Source organism: Pseudorasbora parva, chromosome 17 (assembly GCF_024679245.1).
Source record: "Pseudorasbora parva isolate DD20220531a chromosome 17, ASM2467924v1, whole genome shotgun sequence".
In the NCBI taxonomy this organism is placed as follows: Eukaryota; Metazoa; Chordata; class Actinopteri; order Cypriniformes; family Gobionidae; genus Pseudorasbora; species Pseudorasbora parva.
Window position 1 is genome coordinate 26948535 of NC_090188.1, and position 25415 is coordinate 26973949.

The 25415-nt window shown below is 38.0% G+C and overlaps 1 protein-coding gene across 2 annotated transcripts in view; it reads left to right on the top strand.

Annotated features, from left to right (window-relative positions):
• Positions 1-25415, top strand: part of wdr27 (WD repeat domain 27) — a 90034-nt gene that overhangs the window by 31304 nt on the left and 33315 nt on the right. The window contains exons 15-24 of one of the 2 annotated variants that reach the window (XM_067421907.1): positions 2193-2264; positions 2366-2475; positions 2905-2994; positions 4032-4153; positions 5322-5443; positions 6826-6923; positions 7919-8040; positions 15333-15430; positions 22804-22906; positions 24472-24473. In XM_067421907.1, the coding sequence (XP_067278008.1) occupies positions 2193-2264; positions 2366-2475; positions 2905-2994; positions 4032-4153; positions 5322-5443; positions 6826-6923; positions 7919-8040; positions 15333-15430; positions 22804-22906; positions 24472-24473 (939 nt within the window). Of the gene's footprint in view, positions 1-2192; positions 2265-2365; positions 2476-2904; positions 2995-4031; positions 4154-5321; positions 5444-6825; positions 6924-7918; positions 8041-10184; positions 10252-15332; positions 15432-22803; positions 22907-24471; positions 24474-25415 lie in introns of those variants that run through there. The other variant, XM_067421906.1, reaches the window with a different exon arrangement.

A 25415-nucleotide genomic window follows, 5' to 3' on the forward strand; every position in this document is an offset into this window, starting at 1 on the left:
TCACTCCATGCAGACACAGAGTTTTGTCCCCAGTCAACCCTTGGGTTATGTAACTCCAGCCAAGGGTGACCGAGGACAATGGGAGCCAAAGGGGAGTCCAGGATAAAAAATGAAATGAGTTCAGTGTGGTTGCCAGACGTGATCAGTGTAAGTGGTTCTGTGGTGAATGAAATGTCAGGGAGAACTTGTCCGTTGAGTGCGTTGACAGAGATGGTGTTCTTAAGTGCAATGGTGGGTATTTTGAGTTTGTGTGCAAGGGCAGAGTCAAGAAAGTTACCCTCCGCTCCCGAGTCGAGGAGTGCTGGGCTGGAAAATTCCTGGGCTGCCCACAGCAATCTCACCGGAAGGAGAGTGGAGGATGAGGTCTTTTCCACGGAGATCCCGCCCGACAGTAGCCTTCTCCTTACCGCCGGGCGTGGTCCTCTTACCGGGCAGGAGTCTAGCAGGTGTCCGGTCCCGCCGCAGTAGAGGCAAAGACCACGGGATCTCCATCTCGCTCTCTCCTCCCGGGAGAGCCGAGCTCGACCCACCTGCATGGGCTCCGGGTCGAAGGTGTAGCTGACCGCATCCGCAGCGTTGGCCTGAGGGCATTCGACACTCTTGTGCTGAAACTCCATCCTGGATCTCAGCCGACTCAGACGAGTGTCCACCCTCAACGCAAGTTCGATCAGTCCGTCAATCTTCTCCGGAAGGTCGATCATGAAAATCTCTTTCTGGATGCGGTCAGCCAGCCCATGCAGGAACATGTCCCACTGTGCCTCCTCGTTCCACTTGCACTCGGCGGCCAGGGTGCGGAACTCGATGGAATAATCCGAGACCGAGCGGTTACCTTGACGGAGCTCTGCGAGTTGACGTGCCGCTTCTCTTCCGGTTACCGCTCGGTCAAACACCCTTCTCATCTCCGCCGCCAGCGTCTGGAACGAAGAGCTGCAAGGATGTTGATTTTCCCACACCGCCGTTCCCCAAAGTGCGGCTCGTCCGGAGAGCAGGGTGAGGACGAATGCCACCTTGGATCTCTCCGTGTTGAAAGTCTGCGGTTGAAGAGCGAAAAACAAGGAACACTTGGTAAGGAAGGCTCTGCAATAATTGCTCTCACCGGCATAACTCTCAGGGGTAGGCAGACGTGGTTCCGGTTGACGCGATGCAGATGGTGTGTGGGGGATCGGCGGTGGGTCGGGCACAGTGGGACCGACGAGTTGTTGCATCTGTTGGGTCAGCTCGGCCACCCGTGCCACCAAGGTGTGTACTGCCTGTCCTGTGGCAGTTAAGTTCGCCTCCTGCTGGTCCAGTCTCTCGTTGCAGCTGGTGCAGGTGATCAGCCACAGGTGCGTGATGAGCCAATCCCAGGCTCCGCCCTCACCTACATTCAACACGCACCCAAGAGTGAGACAGGGAATCCATGAACCGTGACAACATTTTAGGCTTAATATTAAGAAATGTTCATTGCAATATTTATATCAGTAAGTCTTATCCATTATGTCAGTAAATATATGAATGGTTTTGTAGTATACTTAGTATGTATTAGTATGTAAATAAATGTATTTTAAATTGTGGTATAATTTTTTTTACTAGGGGAAGTATTTTCATGATGTCTTAAAGGTCTATATTGGTAGAATCGCAAGCTGATCACAAATGTGACCCTGGACCACAAAACCAGCTATAAGTCACACAGGTAGATTTGGGGCAAAAGCTAACAGTATGGGTCAAAAAGTAAAGGTCATGTTCCATGAATATGTTTTGTACATGTCCTACTGTAACTGTATCAAAAATGTTTTATTAGTGGTAATATGCGTTGATGAGAACTTGATTTAGACAACTTTAAAGGCGATTTTCTCTAGTGAGAGAGATTATTTGTTGAGTATTATATCTAGTATATATATCTAGTATTTAGTTGTTGTTGTTGTTTTTTTGCACCCTCAGATTCCAGATTTTCAAATAGCTGTATCTCGGCCAAATATTGTCCCATTCTAACAAACCGTGCACCTACGGAAAGCTTATTCACCTTTGATATTCACCTTTCATATTCTAAAATCCTTATGAGTAGTTTTGGGGTCCAGAGTCAAAAATGTTGTTGCGGCATCTGTTAATGGCCAGGTCAAGTACCTTATATATATGAAAAATTAGGATATGTTATATTGTTTTTTTTTCAGGAATTAGACTATAAACTATTACATAATATATCTCTTTTATAGTAGGACAATGTTTAGACCAAAGACCAACGTTAAGAAGAAAACCAACTCTGCCTTAACAACTAGCACAAATGCGTAAGTATTTTGCCAGTTTCAGTACAGAGTCTCAAGAATGCAATATTACTTAATAAGATCATTGTAGCTTCTGCTGAAATCTGTGTGCTGTTTTTCAATAGGAAAGGCCTCTTACATGAGTACCCACTGCACTTTGAAGCACCAAGTATGCCTTACGCTCATTTGATGGTTTCCACATCTCCAACCACAGTCGACTCTCTACAGTACTCAGGTGGCCAAGTAACAGTACGATCTCACTAGGTTTCAAGCATGTTTTTTTATGGCCAAACTTCTTCTACACAATGTTTAGACCTATAACACTGTAGTAACCAAAATTTAGTTGGCTTAACATTGCATAGCACACAGTTTCATTTCCAACTTTATGCATGACCAACAGCACTTAATAGCAGTGGCTAACAATCATTTGCCTGTTGATTATTTTGGTTCTCCTGTGGTCTCGCATAAAGATGCAATATACTGTTGCAGCAGCAGCAAGGCAGAGTAGACTCCTGGAGTTAAACACAATAAAGTTGTGTACGCTTGTTTTTTAAGAGAGCTGTAGTGCTTTAGTTTTTTTTTAGACTTTTGCCTAGGGAGCATAATTTCTTAACTAATTATGCCTTCATTTTTTTGTCTGTTAACTTTCTATTTTTGTGTCTAGGAGATGGAAAGCAGCTTGTGTGTGGTCTTGGAGACGGTTCAGTTTTGTTGTATAACTCTTCACTCACCGGCAAACCAGCTGTCTACACAGGTAGTGGGAGAGCTTCAGATCTTTAGTGTTTATTTTTGTAAAATTCCTTTGCATGTCTCTTATTTTCATTTCCTGAATGAGTGGCACAAAGAAATTGATTCAGGATTTGAATATTTTACATGCCATTGTGACAGCACATGACGCTGACAGCCGAAACTGACAGTTTGGGAATTCTGATATTTCAAGGCACTTCCTGTCGCTGAAATAGATTGCTCTAGATAGATCTCATTGGACTAAGGATTGTTTTAGACAAGGAAAAGCGTAACAATGGTTCACGGTGTTGCAACTTACATATATGTTCATGTATAATATAGTTTTTTTTTAATCTTATTTAATCTTTTATAATGTAATATATCTGCCTATATTAGGGTGCACAGTATATCGTCCACCATATCGGTATCAGCCAATATACACATATCAGGTTAAACATTATGACCATTATGAAGTGAATAACACTGACCAGTCAGGGTGCCCATACTGACCCCCCTGTCAACCACCGAAAGCACCAACAGTGGGCACGTGAGCATCAGATCTGGACCACGTGTAGTGGAAGAAGGGGGCCTGTTCTGATGAATTTGGCCGATATATCGAAGCCGATTGGTATAAACCACAATGGTTTTGAATTGCTTGAAATATGATTGAAACCACTTTGAAAAGGAAAATACAGTTAAGTGCAACATGTGCAGAGCAAGTCTGTTATATAAGCTACATAAAATTATAATGAGAACATTATAATTCTTTGCTTGGGACATGGCTTTTAATGGTGAGATTTTTTTTGTTTTGTTAGCAGTTTGTCAATAATTATATAAAAATTTGCATTTAGATTTATCGGCCAATAATATATTGGTTATCAGCTTTCAAATAATTATTTGTTATCAGTATCAGACAAAATGTTAATATCGGTGCTTCCCTAGCCTATATAGTTTTAGTAGGGGCTTCCTTGCAATGGGATTATTTTTGGGGACCTTGGCATCAGAAGTAGAGAACTCAATAAGTGTGGCGATATGTTGTTCCTCAAATGACTTTTCTGTTTGCAGGACACAGTAAGGCTGTGAACACTGTATGCTGGAGTCATAGTAAGCAGTGGTTTTTGAGTACGTCTGAGGACCCCACCCTTTGCATCTGGACTGCAAGTTCTTCTGAACCTGTTCTGACCATGGTAACGTATCAACAATTAAGCCAAATACAGTCCTTGCGCTGACATGAGCAATTTAGGAATCTAACTAAGGTTATATTAGTTCTGAGATTCTGCAGTACCTATAATTAACGTCAAGCCCAGCTCAGAGTGAACAAATGAGCAAAGTATGTGAAGAAAAGTTTTAAGATTTAAGAAACGAATTTGCATTTGAATGCGCACTCCTGTGAGAAGTGTTTCTATTGGCAGTATTCCTCTGTTTTGACATCAAAGGCAACTTTGGAGTCCCCTGGTCCAGCACATCAGTGTTCTAAACACTTGCAGACCTCTCTAAACCCTAATTTCCCCCTTTCCCAGAACTCCCAACACAACTGAAGTTCATTCAAATCAGTTTTCTTTAGTCATATTCTGGCTTACAGTTTCTCTCTGGTGTCTTCCCACCCAGTCTTCGAGACCTGTGCACCTGTGTGTGTATATTTGTGGAGCCAAATATGACCCAATGCATAAGTGTTTGTGTCATTTATATTAAAGAGAAAATCCTGAGTCTGCAATAATAAACTGAAAATAGTAAACGCTACTTCAAGTTGAAAGCTGAGTATAAATACAATTTAGACATTTTGGCCAGAAATACACTCAAGTAAATATCCAAACGAAGACAAATGTTTGGCAAGCACATTGCAGACAAGGGGTCAAGGTTTGACTGGTAGCATAAAAATAGGTTAAAAAATTATATTTAAAAATAGCTAAATAAAAGCAGCCAGTTTACACTAATGTCGCACATGTCATAATGGGGCACATAGTTGAACACATTTCTGAAGGCAGAACTGCATTAAATCATGAAGCTAGAAATAATAGAAATAATACAATAAGTACACTAAAAATCCAATAGCACTCATATTCCACTCACCAAATAATCTCTCATTAACTTTCAATAATCTCATATTTTCCAGACAGAAAAAAAAACATTCCTATGTTCCACTATCCTCATTTATATCTTCACACTCCATCTTTGGTAAAAAAGAGAGAATGACTGAGATCTTGATATTTTAAGATGATATAGTGCTGTAATGTATACACTGTGACATATAAATGCACTTAGCACTTATTTAAAGGCTATTAATAAACTGCAATGTTGATGTGACTTACTGAATGTCTTTTTATGCGCTGTTTGTTTAACTTCATGGTTCTCCAGTTCACAAAGCCCATAAGAACGACTCAGTTTTATTATCTGGACAAGTTTTTACTGCTGGCGTCAGGATCAAATCTAATGCTGTACCTTTACCATCTGGACACCACAAGAGATGACATCAAGAGGTACGACACACACACACACAAACAGTTAATAGACAATGAGCAAGTAACAGTAAACGCAGGGTATTGATGACTGTACAACAACTAGTTAACACTGTTTAATATAATATACTTAACTTAGGTTAGGATGCTGTGTTGAATTTCTGTGTATATTTTGGTCATGGTCATGATCATGGTCACAGTATGGATGTCTGTTCTAGAGGGGTGAACACTTATCAGTCGAGAATCCATGAGTTATTTCTGAAAAATAAGAGAAGAAACCCTATCTTTATATGCCTAAACACAAGTGTTGGGGAATCCCTGGAAGAGATGCAAATGAAACATGGGCCAGCTATTGCACATCATATTCTATTCATGATGGAACAGCTTCCAACCTTCTTACAGAGAATAATTATGTGCACGATACATTTTTTTCAGCATTATGTAAGGCGGTAGAAAATCTCTACTCGAATAATGACTGTATTTTGTCTTTTTTTTCCATATTTCTCTAAAATGGTCCATATGGTGTCACAGTTTAGTGGAGTTCTGTTAAAAGAAGTTTGGGGTTGGAAAGATTTTATGATATTTTTGAAGCTTTGCTGCATTTATTTGATTAAAAAATCAGTAGTTCTGTGTAAGGGCTATGTTTTTTTGTGTTTTTGTTTTTTGGTAACACTTTACAATAAGTTTGTATTAGTTAACATTAGTTAATGCATTAGTTAACATGAACTAACCATGAACAACCCCTCTGTTTTATTAGTTAATCTTTGTTAACGTTAGTTAATACAAATCCAGCTGTTCATGGTTTGTTAGTTCACAATGCATTAACTAATGTTAACAAGATTTAATAATGCATTAGTAAATGTTGAAATTAACATTAACAAGATAAATAAATGCTTTATAAGTGCAGTTCATCATTAGTTCATGTTAACTAATTTAGTTAACTCATATTAACTAATGAACCATTTTATTTAAAGTGTTTTTGGAAGTTTTGGAAGTTGGTATTGGAAAGGTGTTTTTCTTACCTGCCATAAAATATTACAATTTATAATATCAGTTTCCTATTTTTATATATATAAATTTAATTGAATTGCAAAACTGAATTGTCAGCAACATCCATTACTCCACTCTTCAGTGTCATATGATCCTACAGAAATAATTGTAATATGCTGTTTGGTGCTTTTTCAAGAAAAGAAAAAAATATTTGTATTTATGTTGAAATCAGTTTGCTGCTTAAAATAAACTTCTGAATGATAGTATATTATTCCACGTCAGGATTAAAAGGAGTGTGTTTGCACATCAGGCTCATGTCCACACTTCTACTGCAATGCTTTGTTATTATCCATATAAACAATTCTGAAATTGAATGTTTAAAATGTTTTGCTCTTCCTTCTCCTAAAACACAGGTATAAGCAAAGAAGCACATCCAAACTGGCCAGTAAATTAAGCATGAAGTCAGGAACGGACATCACTTCAATGTCAGCGATCAATGGCTTCTACTCGTGTATCCTAAAAAAAAAGAAAGAATTAAAGAATCCTTAAAAGTGTCTGAGAATTAAAATTTTACTCAAAAAGCGATAGCGGAAGGGGGCAAAAGAAGATTCATGAACAACACAGATAAATTTCACCCTTTAACTTTTACATTTTTTTGTCTATATAAAAGATAGTGGTCTGTAACGTTTGTGGTCTGTAACGCCTCACACATATGATCTGCTCTGCTATGTGGCCTCTGGACCGGAGTAGATGGAGGTTCACGTGACACTAACATGAATCCAGATATAATTTGCCTCAATGGAAAGCATATTTACAGTGTGAATCGTTCCCTATCCCCTATATAGTTCATGGTGCCATTCACCATGTAGAAAATAGTATAAATTTGTAAACAAGTGACTGATTTTAGCCGCAGCTTCAGCATCTATTTGGGGGTGGGATGCTTCAAAATCTAGGGAGCATTTGATTGGAAAAAATCTGATGAGAAGCTGAAGTGTAGTGTAATGCCATCAGAATTATTGATCCATATCGGAGGAAGTGAGGGACTGTAAGCCTTCTTGTCATTGTTCTGGAGCATATAACAGTAAGGCTAATATATTCATACTAAAAGCCAAAAAACTTTTAAACCTTTTCCTAATTAAATGTTTTAAATTTAATTTATTGAGTAATACATATTCTAAACACTGCAGTTTGTTAATAATTCATTCAGTTCAGCCTGTCCTTATGTAAAGTAATGTGGATCTGATTTTGCTATACATGCAGATGAACACACAGCGTAATGATACAAATGTGTTAAACTTTTTCTGCATGTACTTTGGATTATGAAATAAAGCTATGTAAGCAGTTTGTTTACTATTACTAACATTACCAAATATTACTAAAGTAATGTTTGGTAGTTTTATAAAAATCATGAACTATTCAGAAAATTGGATTTCTTTAAGGGCAACAGTGACAGGACTCAAGCTACAGTGTAAGTTCAGTGTTCCCTCTTTAACCACAATGTATCAGATATCATCTTGGCTGCTGGTGCTGACCGCTCCATCCAGGTGTTCGATATGAACCAGGGCTGTATGGCCACTCAGATCCCTGATGCCCACAGTAGAGCTGTCCACCATCTCACCCAGAACAAGGTAGGAGAATAAAACATGTAATGTGTAATTTTCCTTGTCCTTTTGAAATTAGGGATTGTTGTACTATGTAGAGCACTGGTTTTCCATCATTGTTTCTGAAGGCACCACAAACAGTACACATGTACTTCACTCCCTAAACAAACACACTTGATTCTACTCATCAGCTCATTAGTAAAGCTTTAGTAAAGCCCTAAACTTTGTGTCAAATAAGGGAGACTTAGGGCCTGTTTATACCTGTTCATTTTATTTGTTTTCTCTTTTCGAGAAAAGACCAGGGGTAAATGAGCCCCACCCCCAAAACGCATTTAAAACTAATTTAAATCTGATCACTCAAATCACTTCACGTGTTGTTCTGACTGAGACATACTGCAGGACGTGTTATAAAGCTGTATGTCAAGGTGTAAGCACTACTGCAACACATATTGCCGCAGATGAGTAGCTGAGTATCTCTTCAGCCGAGTATCTCTTCGACATGCAAACTGACGCAAAAGAAGCTAAAAGTATGCCATTGACGTTAAAGGGTTAGTTCACCCAAAAATGAAATTGATGTCATTAATGACTCACCCTAATGTTGTTCCACACCTGTAAGACCTCCGTTCATCTTAGGAACACAGTTTAAGATATTTTATATTTAGAATAGAGCATATTCAAGTGTATGCACACTATACTGTCCATGTCCAGAAAAGGAATAAAAACATCATCAAAGTAGTCCATATGAGACATCAGTTAGTTAATTAGAATTTCTTGAAGCATCGAAAATACATTTTGGTCCAAAAATAGCAAAAACTACGACTTTATTCAGTATTGTTTTCTCTTCCGCGTTTGTTTTCAAATCTCAAATAAAGATTCAAACGGTCATGAATCAGTGGATTGATTCATGACTTGGATCGCGTGTCAAACTGCTGAAATCACGTGACATTGGCGATCCGAATTCAATTCCTGAAAAACAATTAACACAGTTTCCACAAAATATTAAGCCGTTTTCACCAAATCAACATAGAATGATTTCTGAAGGATCATGTGACTCTGAAGGCTGAAATAATGATGCTGAAAATTCACATCACAGGAATTCATTTAAAAATACACTAAATCAGAAAACATTACCGTTAAACATTACATTAACAGAATATTACTGTTTTACTGTATTTTTAGCAAATAAATGATGAATGGTGAGCATAAGAGACTTCTTTTAAAACATTATTTACTAGCTAACCTTTGAATGGCCATGTATATTAAATCAATGGCAAGCATGTACACCCAACCTCTAACACCAGCCTCTAAAACCTTTTGTCGTGACTGTCTTCACCATTTTAAAAACAAACAAAGCAGTGATGCTCATACTGCAGAGAGACCAGTGCTCTTTTCACTCCGAATTTTCTGGCCTCACTGGTCATTTACAAGGTGCACACAACTCAATACTGGTGAGCGACCCTTGAGCTACAACACTAAAACTGGAACTACAAACCACTTAAGCTGTTTGTGGGTTGTGTATGTATTTTTATTGTGAGGCTAGACTGCTCTGGGTTTGTTGTAAAACCAAAGTAAGAAACTTAGCTTCTGACTCACTTTGCTCTTGAGTTAACCTCATATCCATAGCAACCACGATGAAGTCACTTTCAGAAACAATACCAAGGAAATACTGACTGAGCCCTCATCTTAAAGATAATTATAGTTAATAAAGCTGATTGGATGAGTTTTGTTTGCTGGGAAATCATAGCGAGGGGAAACGGGGCCCATGCTAATACTACTACACCCAGATATTACTTTATTCCGGCTGCTTTGAACAGTAGCTCAGTGTAGTCAGGAAGAAGTAGATGATTCCGACTATCCAAGTTTAACCTCAACTTTGATGTGTGGCATCCTTGAAGGGAGTGAAAGATAATCAGCATGTGTTGGAGTTGCTTAACGAGTTCATTTTCCAAACCAAATTTTCTCTGCAGTTTGGCACTCCCATCCTCTTTTTATATAAGGCCTTTCAGAACGTTATGCAAGAAATGATGTCTTCTTATTTGAAGGATAAAAGTTCACCATTTTAGTTGGGATAATCCAAACCACAGTTGTGTGAGGTTTTCCAAGGTGGGCCTAAGTTATAGGTCTCACGTGTCCCATTTATCTTACTGAATATCTTGGTCTAAATCCCTCAGGTTTACAGATTAGGACGGAAACATGAAATAAGCTGAGGGAGGATCTTGCTTAAGCCAAGCAAGTTGGGTAAGCACATTCTGTAGAGGGTCATGTTTTATGAATGTCTGCACACTATCCCTTTGCATCTGTAAAACTGTTGGACCCACATGGACTCCACTATTGCACTCCATTCATCTGAAAGTGAGATTAAGTCACTTCTGCTCACTAATATGAAAGGCCAAATAAGACATAATTATTGAAAAACTTTTTACAAACACTAGTGAAATGAAAAACGTTAATCAACCTTAGTGAAATTTTATCTTAAAAACACTAGTGAAACACATTGATCAATGTCAGTGAAATTCATTCATACACAAAACTGAAATACATTTTACAAACACTAGTGAAACACATTGATCAATGTCAGTGAAATTCATTCATACACAAAACTGAAATACATTTTACAAACACTAGTGAAACACATTGATCAATGTCAGTGAAATTCATTCATATGCATAATTGAAAAACCCGTTTACAAACACTAGTGAAACAGCATTGATCTACCGTAGTGAAATTTATTCACCTCCATAACTGAAAAACCTCTTACAAACACTAATGAAACACATTTGTCAGAGATTGTAGAGGGCCCATATGCAAAAGTGCTGGACAGAAGTGTTTATTAAGTCACAAAAGGAAACTTAGGCAGATAGCCGATCACAGGAAATGGTGATGCTGATCTGGAGCATAACACAGGCATCAAACAATAGAAACGGTCCTTAGAAACAGGCCGATGTCTTGAGATCTTTGCGGGAAGGCAGGCGAGCGAAACAGCCCTAGAACAACGCACTCAGCACCACAGAAAACGTCCAGGTGGTTACTCACGTACAGCAGGAGACTGGACAGAAACACAGGTGAGACCGAAACGACAACACAGGTCCGATCAGACTAGATAAGATAATTTAGAGACGTGAACTTGAGCGAGAGGCATACAATAACAATCTGGCAAAGAAGCCACAAACAGGAGTCACTAAATAGCTAGAGAGATGAATGCAAAGAGGAATGTGTGGTCCCAATCAGAGATCATGCTGATTGCGATAGCAAAAAGGTGGGAAAGAGGAAGGAGCCAAACCTAACTCATGACAACATTGATCAACCTTCGTAAAATTCATCCATACACATTCCTGAAATGAGAAAATATTTTAGCTAAGTTAATGTTAGCAAATTTCACTTGAAAAGGAACCTGTGTCCACACTTCAGTTTAATTTGGTGCATCTCACAAACTGCCTTTACACCAGCGGTTAATGAGCGATGAGCGCCCACTGATGGACAGGATCTCACAACTCCAAAAACGCCAGATCAAGTTTTCAAATAGGCACTCTCTTTATAAATAAACCACAGATCTGAGTTTTAAACAACTACAACTACAAAAAGTCTTAAAACTACATTTTGTGACACAATAAGAGTAGTATTTTTAAATTACGTGGGGTTTGCCGATGACATGTCAGCGCGTATCGACAGCCAATTTTTTTTTTTGCTATGCATATAAATATATTTTGACGACACATGACTGTTACATGTCCAGTCTGTGTTTGTTGTGTTTTTGCCCCTGTGCTTCGTTTTCTCGTCACATGTTCCTTTGTTCTGTTTCCCGCTACTTTTCTGTTGTCATAGTTACCCTCCTTAGTTTAGTCCCATTCAGCTGTGTTTAGTTAATTGTCATCATTGTCACCTGTCCCCCTTTTTTAGTTAGTCATCAGTAGCTGTGTCTCATTTCGTTAAATTTCGAAAGCTGCGTTCTCCGGAGGACACGTCCTGTGTAGGATGCAGTATACAAAGTGTCCTCAATCAGAATTAAACGAGACGTCCTTTGTAGGACACACAGGCAGGAAGTATCACGTTGCTATGCCAACACGTTCAGCCTCGTTGCGCTCTCACGCCAGTTATATGAATGAAAATTATTTATAACTTGAAAATTACTATGAAATGTTTCTTGTCTTGACAGCAATGTACTGTAAACAGTTGTAATCCCGTTTACCACAACTATCTGTTGGAGGTAATAGAGCTTTAAAAAAAAAAAAGTTTAAACTACTTACATTTAAACACCATACCTACACTTGCATGTATATGGCGGTGGTGCCGTTTTTTCATATAAGATATATTTAAAAAATGATGGTTGTTAACGGCGACGCAAAGAATTGTGGGTTATCTCCAGCCGTGAAGGCTACACCTCATGCACACTCCGAATACCTGTGAAAGAAGGACGCATTCGAAGGTCGCATTTGGAGAGTCCTACTCACTTTTTTGAAATGAGACGGCCTTATGACGTATGCACCCTTCGACTGCGACCTCTGGAGGACGCAGCCTTCTGAAATGAGACACAGCCAGTGTTGGTATTTAGTTCTCCCCAGTTCAGTCACTCTTTGTCCAGTCTTATGTTGTTATATGTCATGTCATGCCATGTTACTCTGAGTTAAGTGAAGTTTGTGATGTTCTTTTCTGAATCATCACAATTGATGTGAATTAATATTACTTTTTTATTTATGTAACAGTTTTTCATATTAATATTTAAAAATCATCACTCCAGTCTTCAGTGTCAAATGATCCTTCAAAAATTAATATGCCAATTTGATGCTCAAGAAAAAAATTCTCATTATTATTACAAAATGGAAAACCATTGAAAATGGTTGTGCTGCTTAATATTTTTGTGGAAAACATCTTTACAAATATACATGTATCTATCATTTGACTGTTGCGATGATTGCTACAAAATGTACTGAAACATTATTTTATATTTGTATATTTAAATAATGAGTATCAAAAAATGTAACAGGATGAACCAAGGCTTTTGTAGGGCATATTGCCCTTACTGACCTCCATTCTTATGCCTTGTATGACGTGAGAGCAGTGTATCACGTGTTTTACAGATTTATTGCCCCAGATAGTCCCCAGTTTGAGAGGGTCAACTGAGATTAGTTGGGTACACAAGTGGACAGTGGACTGGAATAACTAATCTAACGCAGTATAATGGCTTTAGCTAGCGGGCACTCTCCCACGTTCTCTGAACGGCCACTTTCCATACCAGCATACCAACCTCCAGTCACGCTACACATTGTCTGCTGTTCTTGTGAGTCTGATCTCTTCACAATAACCTGGCTCTTACATACATATGGGATCCTCCAACAAGAAGCCAACGCATTAGAGATGCCTAGAGGGATCAAGAGAGCTGATCACTGGGAATTCCTGCCAGCTGTAAATGAGCTACAACAAACCTTTTCTCTTCTCAGCTACTCTACATTCTCCTCCATAGGCAACATGTTCCTCTTTCTAAAGCTACATTGAAAGAGAATATTTCTGATGAATGTCTAATTGTGTGTGAGTAATCAATCAGGAAACTATAGCTATCTTTATTTGTATTAGGGGAGGAGAGAGATGGTTTCACTGGTCTTCCACGATGTATGACAAACATTTCCATTCTGTGGACTTTTCTGGCTGTTCGGTAGAACCTTAGTTCTGGAAAGTCTGCACACTTTCAGCGTGCACGTGCAGCTTGTTTGCAATCTCCTTCCAAATTCATATATCTTTTTATGACCAATCAATATCTATGACAACTAAATTTAGCAAAGATGCTGCAATTATGCATTTATTTAGGATAGTAGTTTTATATGAATGAGATACTTTAGACCGGTGTTACTGCACGGCTCACCCAGCTTAATTTGCGGTGGTTTGCATGGCAGTAAATAATATGCTGAAATGATCGTGCAGTCAATACATGTTTCATAAAAACAAGCAAGGCTATAACATAACCCATTAAAAGCTCAAACTGTATGCTATGTTACAAATAATTAATATTTAAAAAATAGCCAAAACAGTGGCATTACAAGATGAAAATATACTAGAAAGGATATTTAAACTTGCTCTGCTCTTACGTCCATGACTCACTGCGGAGTTACCAGTTTGGTTTCCAGCTTTTAACTTTGAATGTGCTCTTATAGATCAACACGTTTTCATGAAATGCATATCTATAACACAAATTGTATTTATCGTATGATTTACACGCAAAATGGCTTTTTACGTGCATATGCATTGTCTTCTCTCTTTTTTTTAATCAATTGACAGCACTAGAAGAAAGTTTACATTAAAAAATATATTATGCATACCCACTACCTTTTGTATTTATTACTTTGCATATTATATATTCAAGTAGGCTATGACAGATTGACATGCTATGCTATTTATGACCTATGTAACTTTCGATACTTTGCAGTAAAAGTGGCCCTCCTATTGATTTTGTCCTATCAGTGCAGCTCTCCTGAAAAAAATAGCGCAGACTGCTGCTTTAGAACAAATATATTATAATTTAATATATTATAATATAATCTTTCCTGCAATTCAGGTACACTTTCATTCTTTTTTTAATAATATCATCAGATATATTTTTATTTAGTAAGGATGCATTAAATTGATAAACTGACAGTAAAGACATTTGTCTAATAAAATGTTTTACGATTACCACAAAAAAATTAAATAGCGCATTTATGGTATTGTTGATAATAAGAAATGTTTCATGAGCACCAAATCAGCATTTTAGAATGATTTCCAAATGATCATGTGACACTGAAGATTGGAGTAACTATGCTGGAAATGTAGCTTTGACATCAGAGGAATAAATTACTGTGGCAAGCAGCGAGGGACTGTGAGAGCGGGCCGGTGTGTTAATGAGTGCCAGCTGCACGCCACACCGGTCTCGTCTCACGGTCCCTTGCCTTGCTGCTTGCCACAATTACATTTTAAAATAGAAAATTGTTATTTTAAACTGTAATATTATTTCACAATATTAGTGGTAATTTGATAAAAATAAATGCAGCCTTTGTTAGCATAGACATGGTTAGCTTCTTTCAAAAACTCAAAAAATCTATTGACCCCAAACTTTTGAACATTTGTGTATATTTAAAGACTAACATGATATTGCATCTCACAGATTAATTCAACATATCAGGCTAATTACAGGCTTTTATAAGAAAATGGGCATTTGACCTTTAGTATCTTCTGTAGGTGTTGATGTCCTCATTGTGTCCTTGTTAGTTATTGGCAGTTTTCGGAATGTTGATTTCCTTTTATTGTGCCAATTTATTTTGGTGTAATTCTTTTCTCTGTCTTTTTTATTGCAGGGATCCCCATTCTGTACACAGGCCCTGGAATCGTATAATCTCTTCCTGAGCAGTGCCATAACGGACGGTTTGAAATTGTGGGACCTGCGCACAGCAAGGTAGGCCCTTGAGCTCCTTTCCCTGGCTTTCTGAGACTTTAAGAGGGCATAAAATTCACCCCATTTACCAAGACCTACATGTTGAATAATGCAATTATCCTTTGCATTAATATTACAAACCCGATTCCAAAAACGTTGGGACACCGTACAAATTGTTAATAAAAACAGAATGCAATGATGTGGAAGTTTCAAATTTTAAATATTCTATTCAGAATACAACATAGATGACATATCAAATGTTTAAACTGAGAAAATGTATAATTTTAAGGGAACAATAAGTTCCCTTAAGGCCATGTTTACCAGTGTGTGGTATCCCCTCTTCTGTTTATAACAGTCTGCAAACGTCTGGTGACTGAGGAGACAAGTTGCTCAAGTTTAGGAATAGGAATTTTGTCCCATTCTTGTCTAAATCAGGATTATAGTTGCTAAACTGTCTTCTTTGTCGTATCTACCTCTTTATGATGCGCCAAATGTTTTCTATGGGTGAAAGATCTGGACTGCAGGCTGGCCATTTCAGATGTGTAAGCTGCCCATGCCACACACACTCATGCAACCCCATTCCATCAGAGATGCAGGCTTCTGAACTGAGTGCTGATAACAACTTGGGTTGTCCTTGTCACCTTTAGTCCAGATGACATGGTCCCAGTTTTCCAAAAAGAACTTCAAATTCTGATTTGTCTGACCACAGAACAGTTTTCCACTTTGCCACAGTCCATTTTAAATGAGCCTTGGCCCAGAGAAAATGCCTGCGCTTCTGGATTATGTTTACATATGGCTTCTTTTTTGACCTATAGAGTCTTAGCCGGCATCATTGAATGGCACGGTGGATTGTGTTCACCGACAATGTTTTCTGGAAGTATTCCTGAGCCCATGCTGTGATTTCCTTTACAGTAGCATTCCTGTATGTGATGCAGTGCCATCTAAGGGCTCGAAGATCACGGGGTTCCAGTATTGTTTTCCGGCTTTGACCCTTATTCACAGAGATTGTTCCAGATTCTCTGAATCTTAGGGATGATATTATGCACTGTAGATGATCATAACTTTAAACTCTTTTGCAAGTTTTCTCTGAGAAACTCCTTTCTGTTTGTGCCACTATTTTTCGCCACAGCATTGGGAAATTGGTGATCCTCTGCCCATCTTGAATTCTGAGAGTCACTGCCACTCTGAGAGGCTTTTTTTATATCCAATCATGTTGTCAACTGACCTAATAAGTTACAAATTGGTCCTCCAGCTGTTCCTTATATCTATATTTAACTTTTCCAGCCTCTTACCTGTCCCAACTTTTTTGGAATGCGTAGCTATCATGAAGTCCAAAATGAGCCAATATTTGGCACGACATTTCAAAATGTCTCACTTTCAACATTTGATATGTTACATATATATATATATATATATATATATATATATATATATATATATATATATATATATATATATAATGTCTACTTTTGTGACATGTTAAAATTTATGATGATTTAAAGTTGACTATTGAGTAACTGGCCTTGTTGCTCAAGTTATGTTTTTTCCAGTCTAGCATACATTCATGCCTCACCTCAGTAAAGTAAGAAGTGAATAACAATCAAATCCCAGGTTGTTTATAGGTTTGTGGGATGCTACCATTACATAATGCCCTCAAGATCGTTCAGAACAACCAGGATTAGGGCCAGTCAGAAAGGTACATATATCATATAAATGGAGAATCCAAAATTTCCAGATTCTCTAGAAGCTGAGCCTACCCGGACCTCAGCCAAATGGACTCTGGAAAGAATTCCCTCCCTGCAGTTGACCCAACAGTAACCACTCTGCTTTATGTGGAGTGAATTCAGCAATGCTGTTTCTTTCACAGTCCCTTGTTTGTCTGTATAAGACCAAGTTAAATATATAGATAAATAGACACTGATACCAAAGCTATCTGAAAAATAAACCTTCTAGTGATTCTAAATTGAATCTTAATTCAAAATGAATTGTATGCTTGTATACTGTTTGTGTTTTCTTACCAATTTATCACTTAAAAGTAATAGAACAGGAACTTGACAAATCCTCCAGTCACCGTCAGTTTTCATTCTATGGAAAAGAGTGGTCAGATTGTTCTTATTATAAAAATCAAAAAAAATTCTGCTGTTCCACACTGGTTTGGAAAAACAGATTAGTGATGGAGCGGGAGATTAATGATTAATGATGACAGATTTTCATTTTTGAATGGCCTGTTCCTTTAAGAACACTCTGTAAATGCATCAGGGTGGAAAAAGCATTTTGGACTCATTTGTCCTCCTGTGAAGGGAGAAACAAAACAGAGACAACAACTGCAGGTACAGGAATCAGTGCGGAAAGTTCCAGACTTTGAACATATTTTTTCTTTTATTTAGTGATATTTCATGTCCATATAGATATTCTGCACCTGAACCTCTCCATTCAGTTTTATTTCCCTTATAAGGACAATTGAAGTAATTGATGAAAGTCTTGTCCTTCTTTTAATTCCTTTACTTTGTGAAATTGTATGAATTGCTTCAATACTTAAAGTATACATCCTTCATTCTATTATGCTTTGATCTTAGATCTTCCTGCTCTTACTTGCAGACTCCAGAATTTGTCAAATACTTTTTACTTGCCTTGATAAATATTTGCACCAAGTTCCAGGTCAAGTTCTGGTCAGGAGCATATAACAACTTCATCCATCCCTGCAGAAACTAACATCTTTAACGAAGCATGAATTCTCTGCTTTAAAATAAGAGTTTGATATGTTATGCAAACATGCTGTACGTTTCACAACTGACACTTTCCTCCCCAAGGAGGTCTGTAGTACCTAGAGAAAGCAATCTAAATGCATTCCCATTCATATCAATGGCAGTTTTTCTCCTGTCATATGACCCCCCTGAAGTGCAAATTCTGCTATTGCTAATTAAAATTCTACCATTTATGCTAATAGAACCAAAGAATGTTTTTGAGCTAATCACCTTAGTTGTACAAAAAACATGTGACTAATCATTCTTTAACCATAGGAAAATGGAGTCATTACATTGATTGCCTAAAAACAACCTTGCAGGACAGCATATTTTTTCACTTCTTTGAAGGATTAGTTCCAGTGGAAAAGAGAAAGGAAAATTGTCAGGGAGGAAATCATGGAAAACACTTAAGACAAAATACTAAAGATAAATGCAGGTCAAACACGGGAAACATGGACGGGAGCATATGTGAGAATTAGTGACATCATTTGCCTGCAGTCATTGACAAACTGAGGTCTGGCAATTGAGTCTTTCGGCACAGGCCATTTTATGTGTATTTTCCATTTTTCCAGTGGCTGGCTCTTTAACATTGCTCCAACTTCAAGCACGTGAAATAGATTTATCTCCCCCAAGACTTCATTTAAAGCACAAGTGACATCATTCCACAGGCCAATACAAAACCTTCAGCCAAAAGCCAAAGAGCTCTGGAAGACTGAGGCTTGTGATCTTCCACATCACTCTTCCCTGCCTGTTCTGGGACTGTATGTTTTGCAAATGACAATGAAAATTCTTCCTTTATAGGGATACAGTAGTATATTGAACTTCAGATTAAGAGGGGAGCAGCAGCCCTCTGGATTTTGAATTATGTATGAGAAATACTGGCAAGAGACTGAAGTGCTTCATGAAGACTTTCTAAAAACTCTTTATGAAGCTTCACTCTGTCTTCAGCTGCACAGGAGGTCAGGGCACTGCCGGTGGGACTCAGTACTCAGTCAACACACACAGTGCATTTTTCAGTGTTTGTACATCCTTCTTTTATTTCTCTCATAGCTGCCATCTTTAAAAAAGCTTCTATTTCATTAGTTATTAATTGGTGAGTTAGTGTTGGTACAGTGTAAAACAATGAACGGTTTAAAACCAAAGCAAGTCTGCATGCTGCCTTAGAATTTTAAGTTTAGTCAACTTGAAATGTGGAGTTCTATTAAATGACAACTTGGATATTTGAGTTATCTTAAGTTAAATACAGGAAAGTTGTACTAAATTTTAAGTTGTTATAGATAAATACAGTATTTGTTATTTTTTACATTTTAAAATTAGTTACATGCAGTATGATGTAGCCTACATAAAGAATAGGGAACAATTGCAACCTTTAAAATGTACTCTTGTGCCTCAGAGAATTAATTCTTTTTGGGATTGAGTCCACTCCAGCTCACTCAGCAGCCATCATGGCAATGTCCCCAGACAGCTTTTTTATAGTCATTCACCCCTTGAATAACCAAAGTCAGAGAAGATACTGTTATGTGGTTGTTAGCACGCTTATATACACTAGGTACTTGCTAGTGTTCTAGGTGACTGCTTGGTGGTTACTGCTTGGTATTTTCATTCTGATTTTTAAAGGTGCTGGCAGAGTCTGTGGTGGCTCTTCGGTTGGGATTCTGTTTGTTTCCGCTCTGGTGGTTGACTAAATGTGAAGAAAATATGTGGGCTTTATACAATAAATTTGTTTATTCTTTCTCTTAAAGTATAATCTTCCCTCGTAATGAGAAGCAGATTAACCTGGCTTGTACAAAATGTGAATTGAGACCCAAACCCTTAGAAAAGTACTCTAGATTCATACAGGCGTATAAAGCAATCAGAGTCGACATAACCAGACCGACCACATGTGATGAGCAAGAACCATGATGTTCCATGATTCTTTTCCTGTTGTAGTGCAATTTATTTTAACCTTTATATTAATATCTTTTGAATGGTTGCGTCTATGCCAGTTTTTTTCTGAGTGTTTTTTTTAATTGCATGGACAGGAACAGCTAGCTTTGGCAGTCTATGTAGTCTCATTAAAAGAGTTAATTTATTATATGGTTGGGCTGCTCCATAAAGGCTGCTGCTATGGCTGTAGCATTAAATCACTTTATATGCCTCTTTTGTGACTTCCTTAATGGCATAATGATCTCGTTAGGCACAAATCATTGGTTTATGTTTATTTAAAAAAAGCTTAGGGTTAAGCTCTAAGCATAATTCCCTATCTGTGATTTTTAAAATAGCACTTTTTATGCATATTTGTGTATGTTGTCATGGCTGGGTTGCAAAGATGAGGTGAATGGATCTAATTGCAGCAGCTTAACTTTATTTACAAGAACTTAAGAAACAAACTCTTCGACATTTAACAGAACAAACATATGATGATAACGGACATCTAAACTGAACAAAACACATGGGCTTAAAGGGTTAGTTCACCCAAAAATGTATTACCACCCGAAAATTCTGTCAGTAATTACTTACCCTAATGTCGTTCGAAGCCCGTAATCTTTGGAACACAAATGAAGATACTCGTGTTGCAATCCGACGGCTCAGAAAGGCATTCGTTGACACCAATGTCATTTCCTCTCAAGACCCATAAAAGGCACTAAATTCATCAATTCAGGATTCGTATCGCCAATGTCAGTTTGGCACACGATCCGAATCATGAATCAATACGCTGATTCATAACTGTTCGAATCTTTGTTTTGAAACTGGCCCATCACTCTATAAGTTGCTATTTAATTGTTGATTTTTTGCAAATAAAAAATATTCTCGTTGCTTTATAAAATTATTGTAGAATCACTGTAGTGAGATGGACTTTTTAACAACGTCTTTAGTGCCTTTTATGAGTCTTGAGAGGGGAAATGACATTGGTGTCAATGAAAGCCTTTCTGAGACATCAGATTTCAACAAAAATATCTTAATTTGTTTTCTGAAGATGAACGGTCGTCTTACGGGTGTCGAACGACATTAGAGTAAGTAATTAATGACAGATTTTTCAAAAGCTAAGTGACCAAAGCCCAAGACGGTTCCGGTTGAAGCAGAAGCCCGACAGACTTAAAGGGGTGGAGAGACCTTGCACAGCTGAAGTCCCAGAAGTCCGTGGTGCAGGCAGAGCAACGACTGACTGAGGTGAAGCTGGCAGGACAGGGGAGCCCTGGAGCTGTGCTGTAGGGATGATGGTCCCTGGTAAAGCTGAAGGAGCCTACTGGTCAACAGGCCGAAATGGAGTGACGGACACAGAAGATCTGGGCAGAGCAATGCAGTCGACACTCCTGCGCTGTACGGGCGAATCCAGACACAGGCAGAGCCAGTGTGGAAAGAGCTAAAGGGCTTGCAGGCAGGGCAAGAGAACTGGCCAGTGTAGACAGGAACTTTAAAATACATTTTCTAGGACAACACAGGACACAGATATTACTGAGGGATACACTCTTGACAGACACGGAACAGGCAGATCGTTTCTGAACAACCCTCTTGGCCAACATGGAACATGCATACAGTTCTTATTAGGCAGACTTGAAACATTCAGAGGTGGGAGTGAGAGGCAGAGCTGAAACATAATTTCTGATAGTTTAAAACAGCCTGGGGAAACAGACACGTGCAGGGACACAAAACAGACTGAATACAGTTACCTTCAAAGTAAATCAAATCTCCACATCAGCCGCTGTATAGGAGTCTGGGCTCCACGTCAACCCCTCATGCTCCTCATGCAACCCCTCATGCTCCTCATGCAACCCCTCATGCTCCTCTAATCCCTGAATTCCATGTTGTTACATCTCACCCACAGTGACCCAGAAAGCTGTCCAATGTGGTTGGCCTTTAAATCTATTTTATATATATGTATATACGCGTATGTATCATTAAGCATAAACTAAAAGAATGCAGGGAAATGTGGTCTAGGAATTGCAAACACAGCCCCCAGCATGGGAGTAATGAAGTGAAGCCTCGTCTCATGTGCTTTCTAAAGTTTCTTCCCACATCAGTTTACATAGTCCCTCTGGACCACAAGATGAAACATGGTTCCTGACTTTTTGATAGCACCTTCATGAAGAAATCACTCTAGAAGTGTTGCCCTACTCCACTGAAAAGTATTGTGTGTATTTGGACATACTTGATGTTTTCCTAGTTATCCCTGTGTTCTAGAAGATAGTTTCTATGTGCTTTATGTTGCTTTGGATGAGTGGTGTCTGCTAAATTAATATTTACATTCTAAAGGAGGTGATGTCTACAGAGAGAGCTAAAAGTAGGCCTGGAAATGAAAAGCTGATTTTAAACAGATCCACTTTAAGGGATGATGACCCTTTTGTTTTACATGCCAAAGAATATCCTGGGTGTTCTCTTTTTTCAGATAATCATTTCTGACTGGTCAAGTCAAATGAGAATATTGTGAGTGTGTACAATTCAAATGTTTTCAAATTTGGTAATTGTCAATTATAATGTATATCCTTTTTAGCCTAGACATGCATTTTCTAGCTGCTTAATAGACAAATAAGTGGATCCTATTGGATACATATTTGAATTAAAGCATGAAGGGCAAATTTGGGCCACTTTAGAATATTATATTTAATGTCAAACTCTTGCAAAGCTCCCACATCTGTTTAAAATCTCTTTCTTTCTGTCCATCTCTGTCAGGTGTGTTCGCCGCTATGAGAGCCATGTTAACCGCTTTCATCACTGCACTGCGGCCTTTTCACCCTGCGGTCGTTTCATAGCTAGTGGCTCGGAGGACCATTGTGTAAGTATTTTTAATGCATCTCTTGCTACAATGTCCTGTAACCCTTGTCTCTGTTTTTTAGTTAATCCTCTCCCTGTGTTTATTGAAAATAGTTTCTCCTTGCTTAAGTTGGGTGTTATATGGTGTCATGATGAGCACAAGGTGTAATAGAAGTCATAGGACCAATAATTCATGGTACCTCTACATTTTTCACATGCATTGTACAGAATGTTCAGCATAATTGTAAATCAGATAATCCGGTCCTGGCTCAGGGTGAGCCTGTGTATCTTGACAGTGGTAATAAAACCGCCATTCAGTTCTACTGAATACCACATTTCTCACATGATACTGTAGGTAAGAACAGGTTTTGTAGAAAGAAAGACTTCATTAAAGGCCCAATATGTAAGATTTTTGGATTAAAATATCCAATAATCACTTGAACAATGTTATGTATTTTTTGTTGACTTTTGGTCTTACTAGGGATGCTCATTTGGTTAATATTCCCGACTGACAACCACTGCTTATTATCTGATTATTAACGGTTAACTGATATGATTTTTAATATTGAATTGGCATTAAATAAAAAATAAAATTGACGAGTGTCTGTGACCCGTTAAAAATATATATTTTTACACGTTTATTTTACCGTGCAAACAGCAGCATACAGAACATCAACAACAGAACCTGGTTTCACATAACATTTTCATGCAGAGTTTCTGACAACAGAGAAAAACTGAATAATAATATATAAATAAAAAGCATAAAATAAATAGGCCTACGCTAAATATTTTCACTTAAATAATTACCTAATTAAGATAACAAAATTAAAGTTCACTGTCCGTTTGAAGCTTTGAAGAACTGGAATAGTTTTTTTTTTCCGTCAGAATAGTTTTTTTTTTTCCCGTCAGAATAGTTTTTTTTTTTTTCTGTCAGAATAGTTTTTTTTTTCTGTCAGAATAGTTTTTTTTTCCCCCGTCAGAATAGTTTTTTTCCCCGTCAAATAAAAATAGCAGGCCAACCTTAATTGTAGAGATGTTCTGATACCTGAATAGAATATAAATAAAAAGCATAAAATAAATATGCCTAAATATTTTCACTTAAATAATTACTAAATTAAGATAACAAAATTAAAGTACACTGAATCCATTTGAAGCTTTGAAGAACTGGAATAGTTTTTTTCCGTCAGAATAGGTTTTTTTTTCCGTCAAAAAATAAATAAAAGGGCAACCTTAATTCTAGAGATGTTCCGATACCCTTTTCCTTCCCGATACCGGGGCTCTAAATCCAGTGAATTTTTACCATGACATGGACCGTATTCGCATTTCGCCTATCAATTTTTATTTTGTAAAAACCATGGAAACACCAAAAATGGTTTAATATAATTTGAGCTTTATTAGACAGGTAAGCAACTGTTTGGATATATTAATCGACAGAAAACTAAATTGTTATATAGCTCAACACAGTTAGTCTTATTGTATAAATAAAATGTTCATTATTTACTCCAAGTACCATGCCTAATATTGATCTTGTCACGGCTCATGCGTTCATTGATTCATTCTCTCTCTGTTTGTGTGGTTGTGTTGGAGGCGTGGTCTCTGATTGCCAGTCTCATTATCCCTTCTAGCTGCACATGATTACCTCTCCCTATTTATTCACCTCTATCACACTCACCTCTGATCAGTTCGTTCTGTCAGGGAAAGAACACAAGATCCACTTGCAAGTAAAAGGTATTTATTAAATACTCAGAGCACACAAAGGAAGATATCACGAAGATGGAAGTCACAGCAGAGGATCAGACTCTCCAGGCAGACAGAAAAACAGGCAGGCGGCATGCAGGTTAGTGACGCAGGAATGCAAGGGGCAGATCCACAGTGAAGGAATCCGGAACCGTCGCTAGCAGATTATCCCAGGAGAACAAAGACACACACACACACAACGAGGGCTGCAACGAACTGACAATGATGCTGCGTCCCAATTCGCTTACTTATACTAAGTCCTAAAAGTATGTACTCTTTTTGTGAAGAAAAAGTACATACTTTTGAGTGTGTAGCAGAAAAGTATGCAAGCTTTGGGACATACTACTTCGTCATCTTTAACAGACTCTGTCGCTTAGTTACGAGCATCCCGTCACCGTTTATCTGCCCTGTCAATCATCGTCAGATTCGTCACAGTTCAAATCCTCCACATTCAGTTTAATCTCCTACCGTATCAGAGAGAAATGTAGCCGCTCGTTGATCTTCCATGTGTGGGTCTTTGTGGGTCACAGACTCTCATGTGTTTGCAGTTTAAATATAATGATGCATTTAAAAGTTAATGACCAAACGTGTCATTGCAAAAGTTCACAATGCTGCTGCAGGTGAAAAATAATGTGGACAACACTGAATAAATATTTTTGTCGGGTTAAATACTGATAGTTGGTCACTCAAACACCCTTATCTAAACCCCTCTACTTAATCGTCAGACTTGCACATCTGTCATGTTTATAGTTTTTTAACGCTTTTTATCTGCGTTTGTAGTTCTAATCGAATCC